Genomic DNA, 14,222 nt, shown 5'->3' with positions numbered 1-14,222 from the left:
ATGATACTGGGGGGGGGGGGGGTGGTTTAATTATCATTAATTCCACCAGCTAAACTGCTTACGATAAGAATCAGCTCACTAACAGCTCACTAATACTAACATAAACGAAAACGATTGGAATTCAATCGTTATCACAATCAATCCCACAATGCTTAACTAGAAACGCCAGCCAGGACCCATTAATTTCACATTCTGATAATTGATAAAGACGTACGTCTTTACATAAAATTATATCAATTCAACCACTTACGATCAAAGTCAAGTCGTCAGCCCGTGACACACGTTATGCTACCGTGAAAGAGCAAAGCAAAATAGTCCACAAATTTGGAAAATAAAAATCTCAGGCGATGCCGTGAAGAAAGGGTTTTGGCATTACTGAGAAATTAATAAAGATGATATTGAATTGAAAATATCATATGCGAAAAAAAAAATATATATATATATATAAATGAACGTATAGCTTAAGTAACAACCGTTGCCTTTGCCTTTGCCGAGTCATCAACTTATTCTGATAATTAATCACTCACTTTGTCTTTTTCTTTAATATTATGTTAGAATTAAAACCTTTCTGAAAGTTAAGTGTATTTTTAGAAATCGCTTTCTGCTCTTTCTCCTGGAATATCGATCTTCTCCTATATAATATATACTTTTTAAACGAGAAATATTCTGGCCGCAAATTAAAACAATCCGGGAACATATCTGAGATATTATTTCACTCATTCACTGTGATTGATTAGGAAGCATACGGGAAATTGATGACCTCACTAACTAATACTCATTTTATGCCACATCATAGCTTTCTACGAGACAACTTATTTATTTACTTAAAATATGACACAGATGATAAAAATTTTCAAAATGCAATTATAATTAGATCTCGATACTATGACTCAAGATATACAATTTCAACTTAATGAAGGGCCACTCCGCACACACACAGAGACATACACGTATATAGGCTTGTGGAACATGGATGAACGGAAATTAATGGAACAATGCCATGATCATAAATTACGATAGTCATCGGCGGATTCATCATTTCAGATTTTCTCCAATGTTAATTTCTTCCACGTTTATCATGACATTATTATATGGAGAGGGAATTAAAGAGTCAAAACAAGCACTCTTCTTCAATATTAAACCCTAAAGACTGTCCATGCGATCATAATTTTGGGACCCAAAAAGAAAGAAAAATCCCACAAGAAAACAAACACAGCGACCATTTGTATTCTGCATGCATATGAATTAAGAAGATATAGATAGAGCATATCATCATATTATTCATTCACTGTGATTAGCTTAGCTTGATACCTCATCCAAAAGCTTGTATCTTCTTACCTTGTTCCTAAAAAATGGTCTTCTGACGGGGGTCACTGTATTATTACTATTACTATTATTATTGTTGTTGTTGTTTGCCATCTCTTCTGACTTTTTTCTCTTAATAAGATTCTTCTCCTCTAAAGCTCCATTTGTTATGATCCTTTTTCGGGTCCTCGGCGTCGGCGTCGGAGGCGGCGGCAATCTCTCTGGTGATCTTTGTTTCTCGATGGGTTTATTGTTGGGCTGTTGCAGCTTCAAATTAATGCTTCTTTGGCTTTTCATAAGTAGTACTCTATTATTATTATTATTATTATTATTATTACTGCTGTCATGATTCTTTTTCTTGTTCTTGACGTTCTTGCTATCATCTCCTTCTCGGCCATTGATTTTGTTTGATGAAGAAGAATTGGATGAATTCTGTGACTTATCTTTTTCATCCCTTTGGCTCAGGCACCAGTTGCAAACCTGGTACGATTCAGCTTTCGGATACAGATTGCTGCAATATCTGAAAATAAAAGAATTGAAGCGCAATCAATTAAATGGATTAAACACACACAACCCACACACACACACACACACATGCAGAAACAAAAACTTTACAGAAGAGATTGATTGGTAGCAAGTAATGAATGAAAAATTAATTACCTGTGTTGGGATCTGAATTGGCAAACTTTGCACCGAAAAAGCTCATTGGAAACGCCATAATCACCGCACATGCAACACTCGGCGGGGCAGCTTGCTTGTGATTGTGAATCTTTTGCTGATGTTGCCGCAATAATATTACTGTTAGCTTCTTTGTTTGTTGTCATGCTGTGTTCATTTGTATGAAAGATAGAATATGAGAGGGAGAGAAGAAAAGAGAGAGAAATGGCAGTATATATATAATAGCGCAGCAGCCCCGACGGCCACACAGCCCGAAGAAAATAAAGGAAAATAAAATAAACCCATCTATTTATATCGAAGTAGATATACACATAATGCGGTTTAATTTAATTTAAGTTGAGGTGGATATCATTTTCTCTGTCGCGTGCGTGAAAAGACAATTGTATTAATATCAAGCTGTTTTGTTTGCCTAGAAAGGAATTCATAATTGAGGTTAGCTCGGTGTGGGCCGGTAAATACGTATTCTTTATCTGTTTGTTCGAAGATATTTTATTCAATATACATATTTATATTATTTTAGAAAAGAGAGTAGATGATGATAGATATAAATATAGAATAGAAGACGGAAGGAAATTTATCGAATATGGAAAAATATAAACAAAATGGGCCAGACACAAATTGGAGATTCGGTGTATAAGCTAAACGGGATTGGTTTGGATGCCACATCACGCAAAGAATCATATCATGAATGAATCAATCGTGTGATGTGAATGTGTGATCATGATCATCATGATCATCGATTGGGATCAATTTTTTTTTTCCTTTTTTGTCCCTCTCTTTGTACATGTATTCGTACTAAATTATGCACTAGGTACATCAAATCAAATCGCAATCAAATGATGCCTTAGCAGCTTTACTAACATTCATGGCGGTAATTAGTATTTTTCTTGTAATCTTGGGACAATATTTCGTATTATTGACCTTTTCTTTTGCTTGTTACCGTTCATTGTGGGTGCCTTTTTCTCTTTTGCCAGGGAAGAAAGCATATTACCATGCTGTCGTTGCACTGTGGTTGGTCAACCTCTTATTATATTCCTATGCTGTCGTTACAAATTAGCTTAAAAAATAAATAAATTGATACAAGAGTCATATGTTAGATTCTACTAAAGATGTGAGACTGGCTTCTCGTGTAATTCGGTTCCTCAAAGGTGTGGATTATTATATTTACTTGTTTTATTTATATTTATTTAATGCCATATTGATATTCTGACGTGTGGAACGGGGAATTTATAGAGCATTCTAGATGTTTGAAAAATAAAAAAAAACAGAAGATACCTTCGTTTAATGGGTCCTTTTTTTCTTTTTCTTTTTTTGTTTTTTGATAAATGGCATAAAATACAAAGTCTGATGCAAGCCAAAACTGTTTTTGTTAGATACAATGACACGATTAAGATTTCTTAAAATGGGAAATTGAGATAGGAATCAAAGACCTGGAATGGAAAAAAAAAAAAAAGAGGAGATTAAAGGGAACACGCCTACGCCTAGGCTTAGGCCTAGCTAGCACGTTTTGAGTTGGATGCTCAGTTATAAGCGTGTTCATGGAATTTTGCTTTAATCTCTTTCTTTATACAATAATAGATGATTGATAGATGTCACGATCACAATCAACTGGACCACACTTATTTAACAGCGTACGTGCACAACGTGCGTTGCCTGCATGCATCACAATTTCACAACGGAGGCTTATGTTTCATCAACTTCACGTTGAGGCTGACTGGCTGAGGAGGAGGACCCATCCCTGAGCCTGCCTGAGTCTAAGCCTGGTCCCCTCCAATTATTTTACTTGCAGTTTTCTCCTGAGAAACAAACTCAAATTCCACCGCCCGTCTCTCTTCTCCAAAATTCTACATACACGCTCCTTTATTTTCTTTTTTGATTATTTGTGTACGATATATATTCATATAACCTAGTGAACAACCCATTAGAATTAGAGAATTCGTACTCTCAAGAAATTTAATATTGTTCTCACATAAAAAGAAAAAAAAAATTCACCTATAGTTGCAGATTTCTTAATAATATATAATCGAGGGGATGCAGGCCACACAAGAAAGCCAATGAGATGAATCACAGATACACGGACTGCTTCCATTCAAACATTCTATGCGGGATTTACACTTATTGTAAGTAATAACTAAAACTTTTCAGTGCAAAATTGTGCAACAGATTATTTAACCCTCATATTAAATATAAAGAGTTTCAACCGACCGTGTCATTCCGCTTGTCCATTTCAATGATTTTTTTAATATGTCGAAAAATTACGACCACAGATCAGCAACGCAGTCCCAATTTGATTATGAAGGTCCACTATAGAGTTTCAACCGACAGTGTCATCCTACTTGTTCGTTTCAATAATTCTTTAAGGCCGAAAATTTAAAAACTAAGCGACGCATGTCCAATTTGACTAACATTTTTAGTCGAAATCACAACACAATGGCCTACGTTTATTATATGGCCATTTCCTACTCCAACCTTCTGTATTAAAAACATCAATTGGATCCCGCATTACATGTTCTTTGCGGCAACTTTCAATTTTAACGCCCGTCAGCATTAGTTTCAAAATGGTCAGCGTTGATGAGTGATGAATTCAGGTTAACTAAAATATGCTGGAGCTTCTCTATGTTAATGGAAATTTCAAGAAATTGAAAGCAACACCACAAATGGGAAATGAACTAAAGATGAGATTTAACAAGAAACAATTAAATGATGCGACAGGTGAAGAAACTAACATGTATACTCAAAAAATAAATAAATAATTTTAACAATATATATAAATAAATCAAATGCTTTTATAAAAAAATTAAAAAAAAAAAGTAAGCAAAAGTAGGAAAGTTTAATTTAATGGTGATAAGAGGCTAAGGCTGCGGTTTGCTTTATTCAATTTACAACTAATTTTGGTGGAACCCAGAGGCTTTTTACATGGTCAAGTAACATCCAACGGCCAAGATTATTTTATTTGCCTGTACCTCCCTTCCTGACTTTTCTCAATTCTCATAGCCAGTGAGGTGAGGCCTGTAACGGACAAGAGGGTTAAAAAAATTCTTAGAAATAGTCTATTTTTAAGAAGAAACTTGACTCATCCAGAAGCAGCTATCAGCCAACAGTTCACACCTATTGATTATTGACACGTTATATGTATCACAACCAAAGCTTCAGCTTACAACAGTAAGATTGTAATACGATAACAATCAACACTATTATCTGTTAGATTATGAGTTTCCAACAGGGCACATTCTAGCAAAGATTTATCTTCTTGTCATATTATTTGAAACCCATAAACTAATTTATCACTGGGAATGTCAATATAAATAAATTTGAGTTACCTGTACACCTCTATGTGAACCATGCACTTGATTAATTAGCTCTGAGCACACTCAAATGGACGCAGAGACCCTTCAGAAAACTCATGCATGTGAAACCGCTCCAGAAGTTCATAGGACCTGAAAAATAATAATATATCCTTGCAGATGAGCGCTGACTAACTTCTTGCATATGTCATGTCGCAATACCAGTATTCACTAGATAAGGCCACCTCACCAGATTTAATGTATTTGATACAGTGTGCAAAAAATAAAAATAAGAATAAAAACCATATACCCCGAATAAAAATATAGCGATTATGAGTCAAAACAATCATATTAGATGTATAAAAAGTATATTCACAAGTCTTACAAGCTGTGTTCACGATTACGGGATAATTTCCTTTGATTGCTTTCCATGGCTTCCAATACATCTGCTGTATCCGGTCCTGCTGCTCCTCCAGAAACAATTGATGGAACAGAAGCACTTGGAGTCCATATCTAAACCAAGCATAGTGAAAGTTACAATAACTGTAATGCAGCACTTGAATCTAATCCCTCTCAACACACTCACCTTTATTGTGCTATCAATGCCACTGGTTGCCACCACACAATCAAAGGGATGACACTGCACGCAGTTCACAACTGTAGAGGGACAAGAAGAGATCTTAATTGCTTAAGATGAGAATTGAAAAATACAGCAGCAACCCACACTCTTCCTTACTGGAAATAACATTACCAGCTTCATCTCCAAGGAGCATTTTAATCAGTCTACCTGTTTGCTTTTCCCAAATAAACCATCTACCATCATCACTCCCACTAGCTATATAATCACCTATAAATTAATAATAAGATGTCTCATTATCACTGTGATCTAATGTCAAGCAAACAAGAAATATTAAGAGAAAGTCACTGATCTAAATGTCAAGCAAACAAGAAATATTAAGAGAAAGTTACCTCTTTGACCAAGAAAACTAGCTTGCTTAATGTCAGTCCCAACATTACAATGGCCAACGTATCTTTGCTTCATGTCAATAACTGTCTCAGGCTGCAATAAAGCAAAAGGATAGCATAATTGGTAAAAGGAAGATGATTGAATGAAAAGGAGTACCCAATATAGATGAAATAGTAAAATTCCAATTTTGTGAAAACCAAGACCATATTTCTGTGCTTGTTGATTGATATAGATAGTATTATTCAAAAAAATCAAACAAGGCAATGTAAGAAAGACACTGTATTATTGCCACAATAGGACAACCCAGCTGGTCCGGCTTCTTGTAGTGATGCAAGAGGTCAAGGGGATTGACCCCATTCACACCAACCTTGGAGAGGGATTAGTTTTATTTGGGGTGGGATGGTGTGAGGTCCATGGTAAGTTGAGGTTTACAATAGTTTGAAAGGTATTTTCAAGATTGTCATTTCACAAGGGGAGTAATCCGATAAATAAGGAAAATTGTACTACACTATTTGATTAACTACTTTTCTATACCATTTCATTGTTTGATCTCTCTTTCCTTCACTGATATTTTGCGTCAAGATAAACAATCAAACAGGCAGTATATATTTTCATTGAGAATGGCAAGCCAATAGGTCCCTCATCCAAAAAGGCCAGAGCAATGAGTAGCATGATCAAAAATATCTAAAACTGTCAAATATGTTATCTAATATTGGAGGACCAGAAGCTAGTTTGAGAATCTCCATCATTGTAATGTTCAGATATGTCTAATTTGGGTTAACTTCAGATTACCGCCCATGAATTGACTATCTTTCAAATAGCCCCCTTTACTTTTAAAAACCTCAATTTATCCCCCATTTTTGTTAAGAAGATCAAAAACAATTCATCAACCTACCCCCCTTTTTCCCTTACCTTTTGAATAAAAGCAGGGATAATTTGAGGTTTTCAAAAGTAAGAAAAGATTTGAAGATAGTCAATTCATGGGTGGTAATCCGAAATTTACCCTTTCAATTAAAACATGAATACGAACCTGATAAGGAATCCTATCATTTTGTGAGGAAGACGAAGGCGATCCAGAGGAACCATTTGCATCGACAGTTTCTCTAGCTGAATCACCTCTTCGGTGGATTCTCACATTCAAACTTCCATGCAGAAAATTGGCTTCTACGTCACGCCCTTCATCACCTGGTACAGATGTACGAAAATCCACCTCCACCTCCTCATCATAGTCAGAATCTTCCCTTTCAGATCTTGGACCATCTTGTGAAGCATCGCTATTAGCCTCTGACCGGTAGATTATATCACTCAGTGAAAGTACTCTTCCAGTTCGAGGTTCGGACCTTGCTCCTCCATCATTTGCCTTATTATTTTTCTCTGTTTCGGCTATTTATGAAACAATACAATTACATTAATAAAATAGCTAAAATCTGCAGGATAAAAAAGTCCATACAAGCCTTTAGCCACTAATTTTACATTTACCAAGCAACATTTAATCACATATTAAGCCATTCACTTTAAATGCTGAGCAAATAGGTAACTGGATGATCTCGAAACAAAAGGTATTAAAACCAAAAATAAATCAAGTGAAACTCTATATATATATATAAGGGGTACAGTCAATAGGTGTTCTCTAGACCTCAGGTCATGAGAAATGAAACAATCTCTCCCGCTCCAATGAGATATTGAGATGTACTCAGTAAATTTTGTGACAAGAATATCTGTAAATGATTAGGCTTAGTTGGATTATACCATCACTATAGTGCAAGTGCTAACAAAAACCTTCTACCATCCATTGCAGTAGATCTACAGTAGCTTGCTTTCAATTATCTGAGGGTTGAAATAATCAAAATGGATTCCGACATCCGATCTTTGCAACAATACAACAATAATAATGCCACATATCTTGAAATATATTCCAAAAGATTTATCCCAATGAGGTGACACTCATCACGTGGATTATGAAAAAGTACAATAAACTATTTACCCTTCACCTAAAACTAAAAATCAGACTAACAAATATCCTAGAAGCAGGACTAAAACACAATTGGTTGGTAACACAAATGCATTGCACATCCATGCTTCCCTAAAAGTGGAACGGTCTCCCCAATAGCTTCTCATTCAAGTATTAATTGACGAGCACTTTTATATTTATATCTTATACAAAAAGGTACTCAAATATTATAAGACATTCAACACACATCCAATCACCAATTGACCTTTGTCAGGCAAGGATATTACAAGTGACATAAAAAGTTAAAAATAATTCAAAATTGAGATGAAATACCACCATAACATTACTGGACAAAAAGTGACACACAAAATACTTCATAGAATATCTTTAAATGCAGCCATTATTAATAGACACATATACCAAAGTAGAATAACTTCAGCTCCTCCATGAACATACCACCATGAAAGTAACAGTCAAATGATAGGAAACTCTAGTACGAAGAACACAAAAATGGTACACAACAATGAGTAGACACAAACCTGCAGCAATATGCTTCTTTATATTTTCGACCTTTTCTGCCATCACAGAATTGGATGGGTCCAGACATTGGGCGGCTATGGCAAAATCTAAAGCTTCCTTATATTTGCAAAGCTGCAGAAAACTAACAGTTAGGAAGTGACAATAGTGAGTAAAAGAAATATAGCGAAAGTTTCAGTACCTTCAACTTTGCATGCCGAGTTAATGAGATATAATGGATCATCTTCAATTCTTAATAAAAGAAAGAGTTTAGATGAAATATTCTAAAATATCTAATTCTTGGATAAAGGTTACATACTGCTTCAGTACTCTTTACAAAGTTCTCCCAGAAAACAGATAAAATGAAAAATTCAAAAATAAATCCAAATAAAACCCATTCAACTGTTTTGCGCTAATGCTTGATGTTGCTGTTTTTGCATGGGATTATATTTATACCGTAAAATGTTGTCTAATAGATCTATTGTGAATCTGGTGGTGGAGCTCTACTCCATCTCACTTCTTTTATAATAATAAAAGTTCTTCTTATCAGAAAAACAAAAAGAAAATATTAAAGAATTACTCTATAGTTGATAGTTTAAACTCTAAAGGCATCATGGTATTTAAGCTAAAAAAATTTACCTTGAAAAAATTGTAGCCAGTACAATCATTAAAAAGGGAACAGCAAACCACTGAGGCCTATGCAAGACAATATGATATGCTCTTGATAATATAGAATGCCAACAATGCAGATACCAACAGCCTTTGTTCAGTATCAACTAAAAAACCAACCAGAACTAGAATGATTTAACTTACCTGCTCTAGAGCTTCAGACATGTAGAGGTGAGCTCTAAAGGAAGAACTGTCAATCCGCCGAGCATTGTAACAATCTCTTATGGCCATTTGGGCATCATTTTTCCACTTGCGCTGTAAAATAAAGGTAAATGACTAATAAGAAACTTATTTCATATGAAGGAAAGATAAATCTCAACATCTAACATAAAACAGTTTCCGAGTAACCTTAAGCAACAAGGCGGCACGTATGCAAAGACATTCATGCCTCAGCATGGGTCCAATGCCACTGAGATGCCCCTCCAAAACTTCATTGCATGCCTCAATTCCATAATAAGGATGTTTCCCCTCTTCCAATGAATTTCTAGCAATTTCAACTAACATTCTGCACTTTCCAAGCTGTAACAACAACGATGGACTAGCTCAGCATATGAGAAAGAGAAATTACATGCATGAATAATCCCAAAGATTACCCAAATCTACACTGCTACGTTACCCAAAAATTAAAAAAATAAATAAATAAATAAACAAGAACAAGAACAAGAACAAAAGGTAAGCAAAGATTCCCACCCCTGTGGCCACTTCCCCCCTGACACGAATATTGGTTTGGAGAAAATCATGTATTGGTGGCTGCAATTCTAACCCATTGAGTGTTGGTGTAAAGCTCATAATTTTTGAAGCGTCTCCTACAGTATATCGCATGGCACGCCCACCAGCTGCAAAATAAAGTAGAAAACTATGAGTATATCCAAACAAGTTTACACAACACCCAAATGTTACCCACTCCTGAAGAACCAAAGAAATAGCTTCACTGTGTGGCAAGCTTAAACGTTCGTTGAGATAAAGTATTCAACTGATAAAATACCCACCCTTGACAACAGGAAATGGTTCCTTTTGCAACCTACCAGCCTAATCACACTTAAGGTGATTCCCTGAACTTTACAAAGAGAGAACCATAGATTTACAGGTACTTAGATTGACACAAAGATCAACCAACAGCTATCAGTATTGACATGCATACAATAGAAGCAAAAGCTGCAGCCAGATTAAACATACCATGATTTACATCCATTAGATATACATGCTCTCCACTATAACTAAGGAGAACCTCTTCGCCATTGGGACTAAATGTAACATGAGTCAGGTGCAAGCTTGAGCGTCCCTAAAAGAAGAGGAAAGAACACAACCAACATTATAAAACAACATTAAAGAATAGATAAGTATTGTAGAACTTTTTAGAACATGAAATCTATATGAAATAGTACAAAAAATACAGATTATTTACGCATCGCATAAAGTGCCCAAAAAACATGTTTTAAAATATCATGAAATTAAACCGCACAACTTTCAAAACAAGTTTCAATCTGCTTCCCTGAAAAATCTCGTACAAGAATAGATAACATTTGCAATTTCCAACCAAAAAGGACATGAGATTATGACTGATAAAAGAACTAATAAAGCAGTAAGGAAGTCAACAGAGAAGCATTAAACTAACATGTTCAGAAAGATGCATAGGGCAGAAATAGTTAACACAAGGTGGTGGTGACATCCTTTTCTGACAGGAAGTTAGTGGAGGCAGCATCCTTCTATCATACAGACGAGCAAATGCATCACTGAAAAGATTTGCGATGAGAAGTTAGAGGAAAAAGGAATACAAAGTAAGCACAAACAAACAAATGCATATAGTATTAGCCATGTACCTTCCACCAACCAGGAGTAAATGAGGCCTCGTAGAACTGATATCACAAGATTTTAGAGAAAGAGTTTGTTTAGGGGGATCAGCTAGCGACCTCTTTGCTCCACACCGTAAATCAAGCTGAATTGGGGAAAAAGAAAAAGAAAAATGATGCAGGAGGACTAGATTAAAATTATGAAAGGAAAAAAAAAGGGCCTGCCAAGAGATAACGAATACAAAAAGATCATTACATTAACCAAACCGCCAAATCATTTCAAAATTAAAAAAAAATCTTCAATGCCAACCAGGCAAATAACCTTTAATGTAAATTAAACTACCGTTGAAAAGCATATAGAATGTGCATAGATGTGATGCCATTTGATTTCAACATGAACAAATATATCAGCAACTATTACTCACTAGAATATTACGACATTCTTGATGAGAAGATCCGGCAGGAGGACAAGAAGAACCCTGTCGAAAATCATGCTGCCTCAAAGTCCCGTCTTCACTTGCACTCCAGACCACATGTGGATTTCCAACTTCAACCTGCCTCAAAGCAGGTAAAAACAATGAGAGGCAAACGTAAGACAACACACTTTGATATCTAATCTATATACATATTCAGATACTTATGTTGTAAGATCTTACAGCTAACTTTTTTACTCTTCTGGTATGACACTGATACAGTGCCGATGGAGTAATAGCATTATCATCAAGTCCTCTCCCACTAAAGCGAGACAGATTAAATAACCGGACCTACGAAAAGATCATTAAGTGCAGCTTAACAATAACATTTAACTAGGTTCACAAATAACATCCACTGCCAAAAAAATAAAAATAAAAATAATCAAAACATTACTTCTGCATCTCCAGCTCCAGAGACAACAAGCTCATCCGAAGTTTCAGGGACAAATTTAGTACAGAATACGTTTGCAGAATGCCCGGTATCTATGGAATGCAAAAGTTTTCTACTAGAATAGCTCCAAACATTGATCTGCAGATAATAATTAAATAATCAACTATGCTTCAAAACTTCATATTTCCTTCTTGGAGCTACATTTCGATTCTTTTCAATGCTATCTAATATCTGAAATGAACTTTAAAATCCACATGACAAGTACAGGAATCCCTTACACGTGTGTCGTCTGATCCAGATATCAAAAGAGAGCCTTTGGAGTTCCAAGAAATGGCATTCACACAACCCTGATGCCCCTGTTCAGAGATTAAAAAGAACTTAAGCTAATTAATTAAGAAGGAATGGAGTACCCCAAAAAAATATAAAATAAGAAATAAAAAAAGGAAAGAAAAAACAAAGAATGTATTAGAGGATTCATGCTAACAAAACCTAAAACCAAAACAAACCTCCAATTCTCTTTCTTGAGAAAGCCTCCGTACCAAAGACGAGTGCATTTGCAAACTGTGATTGACATCCTACATAAACAGCAAAAAATATTCTCCAAGTCAAGTTACATCTAGAATGAAGAAAAATATTACCATGAAACTCATTAGAGATTAATGAGAGAGGCAAGCACTCACTCCTTAAGCAAAATATTGGAATGGCATTATCTTTTGCCTAGCCAAACACATCATGTTTGATAAGAAGCATGCAATTCATAATAAGTTCACCATTAAAAGAAAAAGCAAAAAACAAAAGCATAATAGAAGACAACGGAGCGAGAAAATCTGCAGGCAGATAAAAGATGGATGGATTTATAGATTCAGTTCAAAGGTATCTCCAGCACCAAACCAACATTCCTCAGGCATGAAGATATCATTTACCTTTTCATGCTTCTTTCTCTTTCTAAGCTTATTTATTCTACTTGCAAAGCACATTTCGTATAAAAATCTACTAAAAGATTCATAATAAGAAAACATAATGCAACCGCCTAACATGACACAGTGTTAATGGAATTACAAAGGTAACAGCTGGGAAATTGCACTCTCAACTCTATCATATGCAGAATATTTCTTCTGTAACAACTAACAAGACTGTCATCAGAGTTAGCAAAGCACCAAATCCTAGCTTTCATGTATTATTCAAACACCTTATCCAATTTATCATTTCATTCATAGAATGGTTCCAGCTTGGATGATCTCTACTTCATTTCACATGCCACCAATTTTCTGGTTTCGAACTGATTATCAACAAAATTAAGGTTCGCAATCGGATGTTTAAGTTTGATTTGCACTTCGCCAACCATCAATATAAGCCAATCATAACTGTTCATTTCAAGGACCAGCATCAAATTCATCTTCACTTAACTAACCTATAAAGACTTGATTGAACAATCCTCAAATTAGAAGCCTGAACAAATTTAAGCAAAATCTAACCAGAAGGCATACAAAAAAAGGTATAAATTAAGTTAAAGTAATAATAATAAAAATAAATTAAATTTTGAATTAAAACTAAAAATAAGAACAATGATCAGAGAAAATGAAAATTACGGGGCGAGTGTCGGTGTGTCTGGTGTCAAGCATATCATAAATACTGCCATCGTGAAAAGGAAAATTCTCCATTTTCAGGAAACGACGTGAATTCGATTGAATGCTGTACGTAACGCCTCGGCTTTGCACTATAGCTTATATCATATATACTATGCTTTCGCTTTTGACGCCATGATGCGCTATGTTTATGTTCTTGTTTCGTGAGCTCTAGACTCAAAGCCCTTTGATTCTACTTCTACACTTCTCCACGCACAACAATTTTTAATTTTTTTAACAAATAAGTGGGAGCGACGAGGCTGCGGACTCACTTGTACGGTTTATACCGTTGCGTGGATTTAACGCCGCTTGATTTGATGAAATGCGTTTGTCAAGCGCTACGCGCCGGTGCCAATTTGTTGTTACAGTGGTCTGTGAAAGCACCGGATGCATGCTGTTTGCGAACTTGGACCATTGGGCTTAGTCTATTACTTATTGAGGCATATCAGATAAACAACAGGCGCATTTAGTGGTGGCCTCCGCAGCCTTTGCAGAGAACAAAACTAGCCCACTTCCTGTGAAGGCCAAGTTCGTTCCTCCTACTTTTATTGATTTTTTTTTTAATAATTGAAT

At 35.5% G+C, this 14,222-nt stretch overlaps 2 protein-coding genes across 6 annotated transcripts; both read right to left on the bottom strand.

Annotated features, from left to right (window-relative positions):
* Positions 1 to 1,204: 1,204 nt before the first annotated feature.
* Positions 1,205 to 2,445, bottom strand: LOC18043130 (homeobox protein 2). Its single transcript, XM_024184429.1, has 2 exons — positions 1,966 to 2,445; positions 1,205 to 1,825 (listed from the first exon to the last, which is right to left on the bottom strand). The coding sequence occupies exons 1-2, from the start codon at positions 2,127 to 2,129 to the stop codon at positions 1,300 to 1,302; spliced, it is 690 nt and encodes a 229-aa protein (XP_024040197.1). The 5' UTR covers positions 2,130 to 2,445; the 3' UTR covers positions 1,205 to 1,299.
* Positions 2,446 to 4,803: 2,358 nt separating this feature from the next.
* Positions 4,804 to 14,084, bottom strand: LOC18043129 (WD and tetratricopeptide repeats protein 1). Of its 5 annotated transcripts, none has more exons than XM_024184358.1 (20): positions 13,614 to 14,084; positions 12,531 to 12,599; positions 12,303 to 12,380; positions 12,028 to 12,162; positions 11,817 to 11,924; positions 11,586 to 11,714; positions 11,191 to 11,306; positions 10,986 to 11,103; positions 10,547 to 10,652; positions 10,061 to 10,206; positions 9,719 to 9,889; positions 9,515 to 9,625; positions 8,725 to 8,836; positions 7,265 to 7,617; positions 6,237 to 6,327; positions 6,004 to 6,114; positions 5,854 to 5,924; positions 5,653 to 5,780; positions 5,304 to 5,420; positions 4,804 to 5,091 (listed from the first exon to the last, which is right to left on the bottom strand). In XM_024184358.1, exons 1-19 carry the CDS (start codon positions 13,683 to 13,685, stop codon positions 5,339 to 5,341), a joined length of 2,307 nt encoding a protein of 768 aa, XP_024040126.1. In that variant the 5' UTR covers positions 13,686 to 14,084; the 3' UTR covers positions 4,804 to 5,091; positions 5,304 to 5,338. The 5 variants fall into 5 exon arrangements, with proteins under 5 accessions (XP_024040126.1, XP_024040125.1, XP_024040124.1 ...); XM_024184357.1 differs by having other exon boundaries at positions 4,804 to 4,992; XM_024184356.1 differs by having other exon boundaries at positions 4,804 to 5,420.
* Between the last annotated feature and the right edge of the window lie 138 nt (positions 14,085 to 14,222).

This window comes from Citrus clementina, unplaced genomic scaffold, assembly GCF_000493195.1.
Source record: "Citrus clementina cultivar Clemenules unplaced genomic scaffold, Citrus_clementina_v1.0 scaffold_5, whole genome shotgun sequence".
Classification (NCBI taxonomy): domain Eukaryota; kingdom Viridiplantae; phylum Streptophyta; class Magnoliopsida; order Sapindales; family Rutaceae; genus Citrus; species Citrus x clementina.
This window is presented reverse-complemented; position numbering and strand designations above follow the sequence as displayed.